We start from the raw sequence: 16640 nt of genomic DNA, 5'->3' as shown, positions 1-16640 counted from the left end.
TTCCAACAGTTCCCTTGCGTCAGGCTATTAAAACAACATTTGTTAGCAGGTTGCTGGCACCTTCTGTCTGGCATGTTGCAAACACATGGAATGCTTGTCCATTATTTACACACTTGGTATCCTTTCAATTATGGAAAAAGACATAGATCTGTGTCAGCCATGTGGAAAGGGTGAGGAAATAACAAAACTAATAAGAGCTTGTCACACTGAGTGTACATCATGGATATGATGCTGTATGACTGCAGACTGACAGGTAAAACTACAACAAAAACCAAAGCAGTCAGAGACTGCAAAATCCTGCGACTCAGTAGGTCAGGGTACCCCGAAAGTAGTACCTGACTAGTGCATAGACTAGTGCATATGGAGAAGGCCAGTGTGAGTAAGACCATAGATCAAAGCTAGTGCATAGGTAGATCAAAACTCTAGCTTTGACAGATGAGTTATGTTCCTCATCTGTCTATCTTTTCCTGGTTACTGAGTGTACAAAAGTTGAAATTTGACCTTGACTCAGTTTTCTCAAGGTCAAGGTCATCATCTGATTTTCATCCCCTTTTCCGCCCGAGTAATGTGGTTTTTGTTTCATCTTTGTAACTGAAACGGTTGTGAAGATATTTGGTGGAAACACTAACGGACAGATGAACGAACGAACACACAAACACTGACAATTACAATACATCACCGCATTGAAGTGGTATGCAAAAATAGCTTCACCGTAAAAGAATCATTTTTTAAAAATCAAAATCAATTCAGTGTTCTCTTGATGTTAGGAAAGGGACATCAAGTATGGATGGATGGTGTTTTGCAACTGTGGAGGAATTAATGGATATCTGAGCTGAAGATGAAATTATATCCGTCCATCCATTCTCTTGTAGACAAGACGGCCATTATTGTCTCAACCACAGCCGCTTCACACCTCTATACTGTAAATATCGGAATGTATTTTAAGATTATTTACTCATTTAAAAGTCTGATTACACACACACTGATTGAGAAACAGGTGCACAACTTTCCAAATACATTTACAAATAGCAAACAGCAAATGTATGTGGTCATTTAAGCAACCCTCAGATTCAGGTCCTGATCTAAATAATAGTAAAAATTCAATGACATCCATGATAAACAAGGAACCATATCTGATGAATATCCTTCAACAGATTTCATGCAAATCTGTTCATTATTGTTTGCATAATACAGCTGCTGACAACATGACAAACAATCCAAACCAATCGCATTTTCTGCTTGATGGAGATATTAAAGAAAGATTTACAAAAATGGCCTAATACTCTTTGTTGTTTGCATTTTTGCATGGGCAGTTTTGGGAAATTATTTTTGTTTTTAAAACAATGATTTAAGGCCTTGTCAAACACTTCATTTGGATTATATTACAAAGACGCACATAGTGGCAGAGGGGACAAATGCATTAAATTGAGTTGCTGAACACCACATCAGCAGGACAACAAATCATTAGACTGCAAAGATGGTTTTATGAAATAACAAAACAAATTAGCACACATTCAGACAGCTGGATATCATTAGATGAAATACAAAAAATAATTAAGTTCTTAATGATTTAAAGCTCAAAATTGTGTAAAATTGGCAATGTCTTATTCTATTATGCGTGAGTGATGGTTTTGTTCTGTGTAGCTGCAAGCCAGGTTGCTCTAATGGCCAGACTCAGATAGTCTTTGGTAATTCATGCAAAAAACCTATGCAGGGATTTCAAATTATTCTTCCTGGTTCATTCCAGGAGCACTGTTAGTGATTTTCACAGCATTTCCTAGACTGGTTTTAATCAACCAATATCAGTGTTTCTGCTGTTTCTATGATTTAATCTAATGCCACAAACAAATTGTTAAGAAATCCCAAAAACAAACTGAGCATAGATCAAATCTAATTTACTGTATGTTCCTTTAGGGTACTTTCCATTGCTATGAAGCCATTTATATTAGGAATCCTTGTTATCTGACCACAGACCAAGAGTATACCTCCTTCTCTTACAAGGTGTGTCTTGTTCCCGTTTACTTTACTGTCTATTAAGTTGCAACCAGGAAAAAATATAATCTATCTATAAGAGTCTTTCTAAAAAGACCTTCACGTGTTAAAAAAGAACTCTCAAACAATTTAAACTTACTGCATAAGTTTAAAATGTAAAATACACTTGCTTAATTTAATTCTAAATTACAAAAGCGAAGAAAATTTTAAAAAGTGCTAAAACAGAAGAACAACAAATGTATATTTTGCCACTGGGGTAATTCGATCGGAAAAAAACAGACAGTTTAATTAAACTGTGCAGTACTATTGGATCATAAGAATTGATATACAAGTGGTGTACGTATAGCATTTATCTGTTTAACCAAGACATTTTTTTACTTGCATCAATGAGTGGGGCTTAAATGGGCACATGTGACACAAGAATAAGTTAAATATTATTGTGCCTTTACTTCTATGAGTATGTGGATTGACAAGTTTTCCTTGGATAACACTTAACAGTAAAAGTGTGCATTATATGTAACAGGTGTTTCAGTCAAACACTAAAACCTGTTGGTTTTAGTGTTTGTTTCTCTTACCTTGCCGGGTAAGAGATTGACTCAAAAATGTTTACTTCAAAAGAAACATTTATAATTTATACATTTTTTATAAAAATAACTCTTGAGATAAAAGATATTGATTTTATTCCTCCCAGTTGAATCGAGTAGCTCATAGATTGAAAAAGCAAAAAATCTTGGCTTAAAGCTCCAAAAAGAATCGTGCCAAAAAATGGAAAAACTGCTTGAACAGATTCAAGACTTCAAGATTCAATGACTCAGTTGTGGACAGTAAACACAGCAGGATCAGGTTGTGGTATTCGAACAGCTGGACAATTCATAATGAGAAAAAACATTCTTTGTCTTGCTACTCCTACTCTCATCAATATCCATAAAAACTGAGCATTTCCAAAGATTTCATTATAGAGGTCAACAAATCTGTGCTCAGGTGTTCCATGGTGACATTCCCATAAATCACGAGACAGCAGTCAGCTGGAGGTGGACCTGGTAGTGAGGAAGCTGTAACAACAAAAAACTGAACATGTGCATGTACTGTGGGAATTTCTGACAGAGATAAAGGCGTTTGAGAAACAATTCTATACTTCACTCTTACAACAGAGGTTTTAACATTAAAAATGGATAAAAGGCTGGATGGAGTCATATAGCAGAACTAATAGGAAGACTGGAGCATGTTTCCCACTGTTGCAAGAAAATATGTTTTGATTTTAAAATGAGTAAAAACAGAAAGCTATAACTAGAGGCCCTCTGACTATAGACATATGTGCCATTTTATTTTGATGAAAACATTTTCAAGGCATTAACAGATGTTCAGTAAATTCCCCTTTCTGTGCCTGCTCCTCATGTTTGTCTTTCCAGATTTTTAACCTTCTGCCTTCCTTGTATGTCCTGTTTAATGACTCACTGTTCTCTTCGGTCAAGGACATGGATTTCACCTCACTTCTCTCCCATTATTATAAAAGGGAAACAGTTCTGCACATTGAAATTCCAATACAATAACTAAACTGAAGCAACTGTACAATATTGGAACACTTTAGTTAGACATCAAATGTAAGCACACCTGTTGCAGTTTTTGCAACGCAGATGCACTGCCAAAAAAACATTATCCATCCTATGGCTAACAAGGATGTTATAAGCAAGGAGTCTAAACAATCACAGTATTCATTTTCAGACTTGACATTTCCATCCTGTTTGATATTTTCAGCCATGTTTATTAATAATTTATCCTAAGTTCTGGTAGGATAACAGCATAGCTCAAAGATGTACATAATACTATTTCATCCAACGTCTTTTATGGTGGGGCTGAAGAACATCAGTCCTGAACATTTGTTCAGAGACAATGTCTACTGTCAGCATCTGCACAATATACCCTAGGTAAGGTTAAATTAGGGAAACGTGGGACAGAGACAATACAATGGTGTAGATGCATGCCCCATGAATGGACACCCTGGAGCAGCTGTGGTTTCAGTTATTGCCGACAGACCTGTGCCACATGTCTTTCTCACTATTTACTGTTATAATCAGTGAAGACAAAAAATTAGGAAAATGCCAAGGACACAGCAAATATGTTTAAGCATTCCAAATATTGTGTTAATGGTTAAATGTACATGTAGAATATTTGCATATTTACATCATCCAGTGTTGGCAATAATTTTGAAACACAGAGAAATCTTTGTATTTCCTTTCGGCATCTGACACATGAGGAGGACATGTAACTAAATGAACCATGGCGCAGCTTTTACATTATTATTTGCAATATTGGCTATGTATGTCATTTGTTGATTTTCATTGAGCTGAATAGTTGACTCGTAACAAGCACTAGTGAAGGAATTTGATTCAAGTCCCAGTCTCCTGCATTAAGGTCAGAGGTGATGTAAATTCATCTACTGTGAGCTTCTGGCATTAAACATTCATTGACTTCAACTTTTCCGACAAAACCTGGCAGGAAATCTTGACCGTGTCACCACGTTACTCGTATGCATCTGCTGAACAGCATGTTGCCACTAAGTCAGCTGAAAGTAAATGACTTTGCTCTGTTGCATAGGTGTGTTTATTCTGATTGTAAAATAACAATAGTTTTTCCTCACACTTGCATACGTTGTATTTCTTCTTGTGTTTCCTATATATGGAGCCCCGCAGCTCTCCATGTTGTGACTATAGCGTCAGTGTCGGTTCAAAGGGAGGGACTCGAGTATTAGTGTCTAATGTCTGCTCTGAATTGTTTATTTAAATCTATCAACTGATTAGGCACTGTAAATATTTATGTTACTTGATAATCCACACATGAGATCAGACTAAGAAAGACAGATATGTTAGAGACCATAGCGTCAAGCTTCATGCCTGACCAACTTTAGACTCAGCTACATTAAAATAACAAAATTTATTCTAAGGGCCCTGAACCTAAACAAGGTCCAAATAATTCTAATAATAATAAAGTTAATAATATTGCTATTACCTATACTAATAATAATAGTAACGTTACTAGCACTGTAAGTAATAATAAAAACAATCCTCCTCTTCATCATCATTATTATTATTTTGCTCTTATTGGCCTGGCGACCTTGATGTAAATCTCTTATAATCCACATTTGCCCTGTTGGTGACCCCAGGCTCTTATCCATTCCCTTAGTAGGCCTAGCTTGCATACTGTATATAGTTTGGATTAAGTATAGAATTTGCGCCAACCTTCAGAGACACCTTAAAATTCTTTCCATTTCTAGAAAATGTGCATTTTTGTCTCCATGAGTTTTGTCTCTAGCCAATAGGTTACAAACTTCCTGAAAGGATTTATTTCTTAACCCCTCCATTTCCTCCTGATCACTGAAATTCCTGGTCCCACTGCAGTAATAACACAATGTCCAAATAATACTTCACCTCAACAAAAATGAATTAAGGCAGCAAAGCTAAAGCATAGTTATTACTGAAAGCATCTTTTCATAGCATTTTACATGAAATCCAATGTGACATTATAGGAAGCAAATAACAAATGTTACATTTAAAAACAGGAATAAAGTGCAATTATTCAGTAATAGTCTAGCATTCTTCATTTATGTAATTACTTGATATCCAAAAGGTAATGCATGTTGATATTTTCACAATATCATGGGTTACTATCAGTGAACACCTTCAAACCATATGAAAAAAAATTTTTCAAGTCCAAACTGTAAAAATGATATATTTAGTACAATGATTTGATTCTGTGTAATAGTGTCTGAGTACTACTATGAATCAGTGCAGTGAAATGCTAAGCTGCATGTTTCTAATTATTTTCTCTTTAATATTGAGGTAATAATTAGTTAAACCAAAGATCATGAAGCTTGGCAACTACCTGGGCATAATTGTTGCAGTTGTGTAATAACCATACATTAGAGCAAAAAATGCTAGGTTGCACATTTTTATTAAATTTTATGGTAAAATTTGATTAAGAAAAAACATCAAAAAGCAAAAAGATTGCCAGGAAACACAATTAGCAAATTCTGAGTAACCATGTATCAGGTCGGTAAAATGCTCGACAAACTGTTTCTATTTATTTTCTCACTAGCTTCAATTAAACATGCTTCATACTGTTGCACAATATACAGTGCAGATTTAATGCAAAATGAACCAGTGTAATACAGGACACCCCCATCCTGTCTCCAAACAGGAATAGGATGCAAATATTTTCTAAAAACAAAGGATCTGGCTAGAACGTAAGAGATGATGAATATCAGATTTATGATTTCATGATAGCTAGTTTGGATCTATCCATCCTTTTTCTTGTAGATGAGACAATCGCAATCATCTCATCTACAACCGCTTATCTGCCTTGTGGGTCATGGGTCTGCTGGAGCGTATTGCCTATGAGCAAAAGACAGGGTACATCCGAGATAAGATGCCAGCTCATCGCAAATCCACACAAAAAACAAACAACCATTCACATGTTTTTGGAGGTGGGAGCAAGCCGGAGAACCCAGAGAACCCATGCAGAGAACATGATAACTCCACACAAAAAGGAATCAAACCCGAAGCCTTCTTGCTGTGAGGCAAAAGTGCTACCCACTGCGCCTTCATGCCGAGCAGCCAGTTTTGACTTAGAGAAAATTCCACTTCAAAGGTATTACTCAGATAGTAATCTATATGCTTGCAAAACTAGCATTACAGTAATACCTTATTTTTATCAGATTTTCAGCACAACTATCACATTACAATTTTACAATATTGTTGTCATCAATTACTGACATACTGTTAAGAAAGCGGGCGGCACGGTGGCGCAGTGGGTAGCGCTGTCGCTGCACAACAAGGCGGGTCCAGGTCCGAGTCCCACTCTGTGTGGAGTTTGCATGTTCTCCACATGTCTGCGTGGGTTCTCTCCGGCTTCCTCCCACCTCCAAAAACATGCGCTTCAGGTTAATTGGCCGGTCCCAAATTGCTCGTAGGGGTGAGTGTGTTTGTGCGTAGTTGTCCGTGTTTGTGTGTGGCTCCGTGGTGCACTGGCGTCGTGGCCGGAGTGTCCCCCGCCTCACGCCCTATGCCAGGTGGGATAGGCTCTAGCTCCCCGTGACCTGCTGCAGCGGATGCAGCAGTAGAAAATTAATGACTGTTAAGAAAGCATTACATCACTTGCTGCTATCTTTAAATGTGTTGCTATGTGTAAATCTGTATTTACCAAAATATAAAAATAAAAAATAAATTAAAAAAATCCAGTTATAGGAGTACCCCAAACCTCCTGTCAAATAGATGCACCTAGGGCCTAGACAGACATGATGAGAACGCTGGCTCAGCTCAATATGCAGTAAAATGTGATATATGGGATCTCTGCACAAGGACCTTTTATCCTTTATCCTTTAGCATGTATCAATGAGGACACAATGATGGAGCTTTTCTGTTTAGTACAATAATTTCAAAATGTAACAATCACCAAACAGACCCAGGAACGGTCTTTTGGTCCAATTTATTGAATCATGTATCCTCATTAGCTCTGTGTAATGTTTCCCATCTGTTGAAAATCAAAGGAAACACAAACATCAATAGCAAACAAGTTTTGTATTTACTGTGTCAAAGCAGCTGCAGTCCTTATAACTGAAAACATGCAGTCTTCCACACTTCTTCTTCCCTCTATCTTGAGATTTTCTTCTTTTCCATGTTTGCAAATATTGATCAGTTGGCTTTGGATAAAAAGTAAAACACAGTATAGGAATTTCTAAATTGAGTTGTGTTTATCCTTTGAGCCTTAAACACAGATCTTTGAGGTCACAAGTTGAGCAGATCGACTGCTTGGTTCTGTGAGGTGTAAAATAAACATAAGCCTCTCACATGAAGTCACAATATACACAGCTAAATTTACAGTAAACAAGAGAGAGAAGATGAGAAAGAGGTGTGAAGCTGTGGAGATGAGGTGATGAGACAGAGGAATAGAAGAAAGACCTGAAAACATGATCCTTCACCGACAGGTATACTCGTGCAGCAAGACGTGAGATGATCCTGACTGTGACCTTGTCTGAGTCTGGCATATTTTCTCAACTTATTTCCCTTGCTGGATGTGTGGGTGTGCATACAAGTGCATATGTTAGGTTAAAATGGTCCCATTATTGATAGCTCTAACAAGCCTAGGTCAAATGTCAGATACCAGTGAGTGGAAAAGGATGGAGCAAGATTTAAAAGGTCCTTTAAACACCACCTGCGTTCAAACATACACATGCACAATGAACCTTGAACCTCAGCTGATTGTTACCATATTTAAACATATCCACCGTGCCTCTGTGCCACTATAACTCTCCACCAAAGTCATGAGAGGTCTTTGCAGATTTGAGTTTACACAGCATGCTTACAGTTCAACAGAGTGTAATAATGAGACAATAATGTCAACATGTTCACACTTTTGTGACTTCTATCGTCGTCATCAGTGCTTAGCATGGTGAGTTAGTTACTTAAGGAAACAGTCATGTTATGTTAAATTACAACACAGAAGACATTTTGAACCACAGAAAACAGTAGAAAACATCCTTGTCGAGGAAATATTACCAGGAGCAAATCCGCACTTATTGTCTGTTTCTGTGACAGCTTCACAGTAAATCCATTTAAGCTAAAAATAAAAAAAAGCCTTCTGCTTGGTTTAGTTCTCATTTCTCATTTAACGACTATGGCACTAACACAAAATCGACACCTCTCTGTCTTAACTCCACTTCTACTCCTTAATGAGAACCATCACACAAAGGGCTCCAATTTAAAGACATACTGTATGCTCTGAATCAATCATTAAATTTGGAAAAGAAATCTGAGTTTTACTGCATCAGCATTTTCAATCTACATTGCTTCATACTCCAGTGTATAAAACCAGTTTCTATATTTTTCACATTATTGCATCTGAGGCCGTTGAACTGAAAAATTACAGTCTGACGACATTATGATATGTTTAAAGGAGAGGCAGCCTCTGTAGACTTACATGATTTAGCTGAGCAAATTGTGGAGGGGTAATGATAACTTCCATTTGGGACAAGAAGCTGCAGACTTACAGGTATAAATGGTAATCATGTTCAGAAACATTACTCCTATACCAAAGGTGTGATGCTGAAGCTACAATTCAAATAATAATGGTATTGTAATGTAAAGCTGGACAAAATCAAGACAATATCTGTCAGTTTTCACGAGACAAGATGTTACCTGGAACGGACTTTTGTTACCTAATTAGTGTACAACAATCTTCAATACTGTGTTTTCTGATCACGCTGGAGGAATGATAGCCACATACAGTATTATAATTTTCTGTACTGATGTGAGCATTGCGGCATAAAATAGATTATTCATCTCCAGCCATGCTTCTATGTGGATGCGTAAATCTAATCTCCTCATTAAAGAAAAGTTTCACAAAAAGACATTTATGTAAAAAAATCATCTAAAAATAACCCAAAATATATTCACATAGCACATGTCTACAATTAAGGATTGGGATGTACAATTTTACTTCATAACATACAGTATAATCTGAATTTGTGAACTGATCCCTCACACCCATTGGTCAAATTTTTTTTGAAAAAGCATGGCTGATACACATTATTTTTATCAGCCTCTATTACTCATATGGCAGCACCCAGAGGGTCATTCTGTCTCACGGAAATGAGACCTTTCAAAAACATAGAAAATAAAATGCAGACCCACAACTACAAGGGCTCTGATTTATTATGACCAAACACATTTGTGACTATAAATATTTTTACAAACACATGGCCAGATTTCTGATAGTTCAGTGGATCCGTAGACATTGCCTACATCAGCGTATCTAAACTTTAAAGTGTGAAGTGGAAGTGTGGCTTTCACTCCTGCATGACACAAATTTTTCATATTACTTTAGATTGTTTTTAAGGTCAATCCCAAGTCCACACTGATGTTTCCAGGGTCTTTTGGATTGGAAAGACTTACTTTCTGGGTGGTTTGATTTTAAAATAAACACCCTGCCCACCCAAAATGCTGCCCACCCACTGTCTTTTAGAAGCGGAAAAGAATAGGAAGCATTCGTGTCTCCGTAGAAACAGTCAACAGAGCAGTAAACATGTTGACTAGTATTTATGTTCTAATTTTTCAATTTGTTTTAATGATGAGGAGTCACATTTTAGCTTCCGTACTGTTATATTACTTCTTTTATTCTTTTACATACTTAGTTTTGTCTTCTTGCTTCAAAATATTTTATATATTACCTTAAAAACTCACATAAATTTTCATTTGGACTTCAGAGCTGTGTAAAACCACACAAAGAATGTTATCTGATCCTCCCTGACAAGTATAACGTGTTTTAAGGCAATGTGCTACACAAGCACAGGTTTATACACAAGTCCCAAAACTGTAGCAGTACATACAAATCCTTTATTTACTCCCTTGTCATGCGGTTCTTTACTTCCAGTCAATCACAGACACAAAAGAACTGCAGCCCACCCAAAACAAAGACTTCAGAGTTCCTTAGTCAAGCAGATTAGTGTTGTTTTTAAAAACACTAGTCTTACCTATACTGTATTTACTTGTGTATCTCCACATTCTCCTGTTAAAAATTTCACTGGTCATTCAGAAAACCAGAAGTTTTTACTGACCTTGTTTAAGCGTATAGGTGAGTGCGCACGTACATGTCTATATGAGACAGGCCCTACAAGTTCAGACTACGCCATGTGAGTAAGAACAATATGTGTCTTGACATAAACACTTGCCAAAGAAGAGCTTTTTTGTGTGTGTGATCTCCTACCTGTTATTGTAATGTTGCTGTAGATGTTGGACAGCTGCTCTTTAAGCAGGACGAGCTGCGTAGCGGCCGCTTTCTCCCGCTGCAGCTCTAGCATTATGTCAGGATGGTTGGCCAGTTTGCAACCCTTCTGTTTGTCCAGTGCAATGTCACTGCGTACTATATCTGCAAAAAAAAATGAGACAGAAGAAATTAATGCTGCTTCTTGAAGACTTAAACTCCAATTGGTATTAAATATTTTATTAAACTATTATTTATTTGAACACTTGTGAGTTTTGCTTGTTTTAAAATGTGATTTGAAAGTAAACAAAAAACACAATATGCGGATATTAACTGGTAATAAATATATATTTTTAATGCATGTTATTGAAAACTTACACAGATAAATACAACAAATGTGTCAACCTTAGAGTTGCATAGTTTAGTAGTGGTTTAACTGCAACCTAGATAAAAGTATGTAGGCTACAATAGGTTTTCATTAAGAACCAAATTAATGAGGGTTATAATTTCAATTTTTACACTTTTTAAAGAGGCATTAAACCAGTTCCTGTCGTCTTGGAGGCTGTAGGCCCACATTATGAAATTTTTACAGTATTTAACTGGCGACAGATTTATTTAAAAAATACTGTACTGTTTAACATTACTTAATGCGTTTTAGTATCACAATACATTACTAGGCATGCAGTTAATCACTATTTTACAATTACTCTTGCCAGTAAATTGCTGTATACGTGTCTATTTACATTTAGGAACTTTATTGTATTTTTACTATTAAAACAGTAAACAGCCTGTCCTTATTCAGCACTTTTCTTGTCAGAATGACCAGTCAGTGCTTCACAAGTCACCATTCAGTCACACGCATACTGAGGCCCTCATGCAAGGCAGTACTACCACTAAAATCTTAAATAGACTGTACTTAGATCTCACCTTTCTTGTCTGACTGACACACAAAACAGGACTCACTGATTCCCTCAAACATTTGTTCAAAGGAGGCAGAGGACAGCTCCTTACATCAGGAGCAGTAACCATACAATTACTTACACTGCAATAAAACAGCTAATCTGACTAATGTGAGACTAATGATGGATCCCCTTACCTTGTAATAGTGCTAATAATATGAAAAGGGTATTGAAAAATACGTAGAGAAGACAACGTTTAGAGTCTGAAGGGAAACAGTAATGGAGACTTATGTGACTCTTTGTAGATTGTAGTGTGTGTTTCATTTTCAAACTGGCTTCTTACGCTTTTTCTTCACCTTCCCATGATGCTTTGCTGTTTATAGTTAAATTCTTAATACTTTCCAGTATATATTCACATTCCAGTTTTCCCAAAATAGCAAATGACATTATGTCACTGTATAAATACTTTAATTATTTTAATATTTCACTGTAAATTCACATTATACTTTTTAACTGTCAGCTTGCTGTAGCCTAGTTGTGTGAAATAAATTAACAACGTAACTAGTGTGGGAGTAAAAACACAGTTATACGTAAACAGAAAAAGTATTGCTTGTTGTTCTCATAAAAAGAAAAAGGCAGAAAAAAGAGTCCCATTTCAACAATAGACAGTGTAGTTACCATCTTCGTAGTTTTTCAGGTAGTAGTCTGGCCCGGGTCCTCTGAATTTGGCCAGGTTCTTCTGGTTGTTGAACTGGAGGAAGTCGGTCCGTTTTCCGCCAAAACGCAGAAAGGCAGGCGACAGGCCGCGCGCCAGGGTCACGAGCCGCCTGGAGCTGCGGACACACCGGAAGTAGCGACACTTGTCAAAACAATAAGAGTCACGACTCTGCACTGGCAAGACGCAACTGTCAGTGTTCGCGTTGGTATTTCCGAGTAGAACATAATCTCAAAAGCGGCTAAACGGATCATCCGTCAAAAATTCACATTAAGGTGATGGCTCGACATCGTTATTCGATAATTTGATAAAGAATTTAAAAAAAAACCCCAAATACGTCACTCTACTGTGGCGAAACTCTAACTCATTTTAATCATCTGAAGAAAAAGCAGTAGCAGATTAAACTGGACAGAGGATTATAAAAGGTCGTATGAAAACAAATTTAACAATAAATGGATACTACTAAATGCTACCAGTAATTTAAGTTTGAAGGAGGTTATATATTGAGATTCATTGTTGGGTGAAGACACTTTTTGGTAGAATATCAAATTGTCCGTATTGTTACTTTTATAACTTGTTATAAATCTCTGCTATATTTATATGAAGAGAATATGATGCTAATAAAACACTTCAGAAACTTTACACCTTCACAGGTAAAATGGGACAGATAGTGAAATTCAATGGAACAGTCACTGGTGTTTGTTTCTGTGAAGCATCGAACAATTCAGTTTGCATTATTTGAACAATTTGTATTTCACATTTAAGTTTTTATGCACATTTCATGGGTTTGTCAAAAAAATGTGTTTTGTCCTCTTTCCTGTTCCCAGCATCATCATCTATATTGTAACAATCTCATACTCATTTTCGACTCCTTATTCTTGCTCCCTGCACTGATGAATATTTCCTCCACGTTGTCTGTTATGTTTTAGCGGCTTTTTTCCCTGGAGCCATACTGTCTATGGATATTAAAAATGTTAATATTCACGTTTAACACCTCCCCCACTAGTGTGTGTGTGTGTGTGTGTGTGTGTGTGCGTGCGTGCGTGCGTGCGTGCGTGCGTGCGTGCGTGTGTGTGTGTGTGTGTGTGTGTGTGTGTGTGTGTGTGTGTGTGTGTGTGTGTGTGTGTGTGTGTGTGTGTGTGATATACAGACACACATTTGTGTTATCTATATAACACTGATAGTTCTGGTCTATTGCAGCTGACCTGATATCAGTGCATCATATATTTTTACAGACACTATAATGCCATAATGTCTGCTAGCGTGGCTCACATTAATATAGTAACTCGTGATTTATGACAAATAATTCGTTTCACCTCTGAAAGATCTGATTTGGCCTTCACTTTCTGTCCAGTTCTATATGATGATTGAGACTTTTATTGAAATGTCCATTTTTGAAAAAGTAATCTGATTATAAGTCAAACTATCACGCAGCAATTTCTGGTGTAAAACCATGATTGCATCATCTGCAGTTGTTGTATTACCAAAAAGAAAAAAATCAACATGTTGAACTGTTGAACCCTCCGAGTTCTCCAGCAATTTAAAAAAAAAGACCAAACAAAACTTTTGCTGGTCTGCCTTTGATTTGCCAAACCAATCAAAATTATGGCTTCATGAGAAGAACATTTGTATGCAACAACATACCTGGTGATTGGCTTCTAATATTTAAAGGGCCCAAGTCATAAAATCTTATTGGTCCTATTTTACCTTGTGCCCCAGTTTATAGCTGACTTTGTGCCGTGGATGCAAAAATTAATTACTTTTATATTCAGGTGGCTCACACCTCCTTAATGTGTGCTTATTTGTTTCGCATTAGAAATTATATTATGAATGATCACTAATACAAGCTATAGTATAAGCTAACCCTAACCCTAACTATATAATTTATTACGCCTATCCTTTCAACTAAACTAAATGGTGCACAAAATCTATTAATTAGGCTTTCAAAGGCATTTCAAATATTTAATTGCAAATCCATATAAATTTTGATGTTTATGCAAACGAATGAAAATAATTTAAATAACTTTAATAAAATTGTTTTGATTCGGGTGTTTGTTTTTTTGTTTTTTTTTATTTCAGCCTACATGGTACTCGACTTAAACTCCGCACGAAATGACCCAAAAAGTGACGGTCGTCAGCTTCCAGTAGGCTTCTGCTTAGGTTTTTTGTGTTTACTCGGCCGTTAACGGAGTTGTATAGAAGGTAAATGCTTATAACAGTGAATGTTTACAACAGATTTCAGCAATAAACAACTAGCTCAGAACAAAAACTGGTAGTCAGAGAAAATGATGATGATGGGAACAGTATGGAAGGCAGTAGAATTGTATAACTTAATGTAAATTTGTCGTGAATTCATGCATGTTACAATAATAAACATGGGCTGTGCCGTTGTATTACTATGAGGGTGAGGCCCACATACAGAAAACTTTAAATAATACAAATAATCATAAATTGTTCTTAGAAACTTTCCAGTTTATGAAACTTGTTTCTCATGATGTAGTGTGTTTGGCATCTTCTGTGCGTAACATTCACATTAATCAAACCATGACTGAATACAGTGTTCTACTTTTTAATCAGATTATATGAATAGTTTTGCCTGCGTAGTCAATAAAAAGATTTATTGAATAGAATTAAGTAATTCAGTAATATTTTGGCTTTTTATCTCATCATTAATGACGGTCAAATCAAGCGCCAGTGACGCAGCCGATAATTTCATAATGTGTCGACTGTTCTGCAGCGAAAGATTATTAAAAATAATTAAATTCCTTTAGTGGTATTAAATGCAAAGGAAATTAACTTTAGGGATAGATTTGAACAATCATTGAAACGGATGCTTTCGATGTTTATTGAATCCATATATATAAGCATTCAGCATGTGTGTGTGTGTGTGTGTGTGTGTGTGTGTGTGTGTGTGTGTGTGTGCGTGTGTATGTATGTGTGTGCGTGTGTATGTATGTGTGTATATATATATATATATATATATATATATATATATATATATATATATATATATATATACATATATATATAGCTAATTTCCTTTGGATTCAATAAACACACACACACACATATATATGGAGTACATTTATATGTATAAATGTACTATATATATGGGCGTAAAATGCCAGCATAGCCACAGAGCCAATGACACCCGCGGTTCAGTCTTAGTAATGTCATTGATTTATCTGATTACTCTCAAAACCTTTCTGTCTGTGAAGCATTGTGAGTTGGGGAACATTGTCACTCTGGTCATGTTCTCAGTGCACATGTAACTTGCTGCCTCGCTGTACAACATGGCTGCGTGCGTAAAGAGAAGAACACCAAACATGTTTGAGGTGGACACAGATATACAAAAGGATGTTACTGATACTCGTGAAAAAGGGTTAGTACCTCAGAAAGTCGAGCCAACCGTCTTTGATTATCGAGGGGTCCAGCTGCAAAGAAAGGAAGTTGTCGTTGAGGACTCTTGTTGGACTGCGGGTGTTGACATCCAGGAGAATTAGCGTCCTCTCCATGAAACCCGGTCGCTTCCCAGATGCAGATCTTTGGTGTGTAGAGGAGGAAGAAGGCGAGAAGGAGGTAGAGAGTACCGACTGTACCACCAGAGTAGCCAAAGATGTCAGTCGCAGAAAGGACCATAGGTATACGCAAGGTGAGGATTTGGGCATCTTGTTGGTTTGGAGAACAGAATGCTCACCCCGCGTAATGAAGCTTAAGAATGAGGAAAACTGGGGAAAAACAATCAATAAAGTGTTCGAAGTTCGATGGTGGTTCGTCACTTCAGTCTCATCGATCTGGATCTGTGTTCCTGTCCAGTTTTCTCACACACACCCCTCCTCTGCCCCCCGCCCCTCTGTGCGTTTTCGGAGCTGGTCACAAGAGCGCACGCCCGAGCCAACCTTCCCTGTTCTGAGATAGTATTTGAGGAGGAGGAGATGAGGCAGCAACGCCCCTCCAAGGTTCTTTGAGGTAGGAGTAAAAACTACTAATTACTTTTGTTCTCCCGGTGAATTTGACCAAGTATTGGTTATAATTAAGAAATGATGAATGTTTCATGTGCAACACAAGAACTATGGAAATATAACCCTTTAGCAAATCAAAGATGACATTAACAATAATTTGAAACTCAACAAGTGCTCAGTATTACATGATTTTTGTTTGTTGGACTAATGATGGTGGGGAAAAGACCTACAAGATGAGCAAGCTCCGACGCCGACTCATTTTGTTGGAAGGAGATTCTTATCTATAGAATTATTCTGTTCAAGAAAAATGCATATAAA

General features: G+C 36.9%; 1 protein-coding gene across 1 annotated transcript in view; it reads right to left on the bottom strand.

Moving 5' to 3' along the window:
- hpse2 (heparanase 2) overlaps window positions 1-16182 on the bottom strand; it is a 55843-nt gene extending 39661 nt beyond the window's left edge. Inside the window, exons 1-3 of the mRNA XM_068328315.1 lie at window positions 15751-16182; window positions 12324-12478; window positions 10750-10911 (exon numbers count right to left, since the gene is read on the bottom strand). Coding sequence (XP_068184416.1) covers window positions 10750-10911; window positions 12324-12478; window positions 15751-16028 — 595 coding nt within the window. The 5' untranslated portion in view covers window positions 16029-16182. The remainder of the gene's footprint in view (window positions 1-10749; window positions 10912-12323; window positions 12479-15750) is intronic.
- Window positions 16183-16640: the final 458 nt, after the last annotated feature.

Source organism: Antennarius striatus, chromosome 11, assembly GCF_040054535.1.
Source record: "Antennarius striatus isolate MH-2024 chromosome 11, ASM4005453v1, whole genome shotgun sequence".
NCBI lineage: Eukaryota > Metazoa > Chordata > Actinopteri > Lophiiformes > Antennariidae > Antennarius > Antennarius striatus.
Note: the sequence above shows the minus strand (reverse complement) of the source record. Positions and strands in the feature narration are given on the sequence as shown.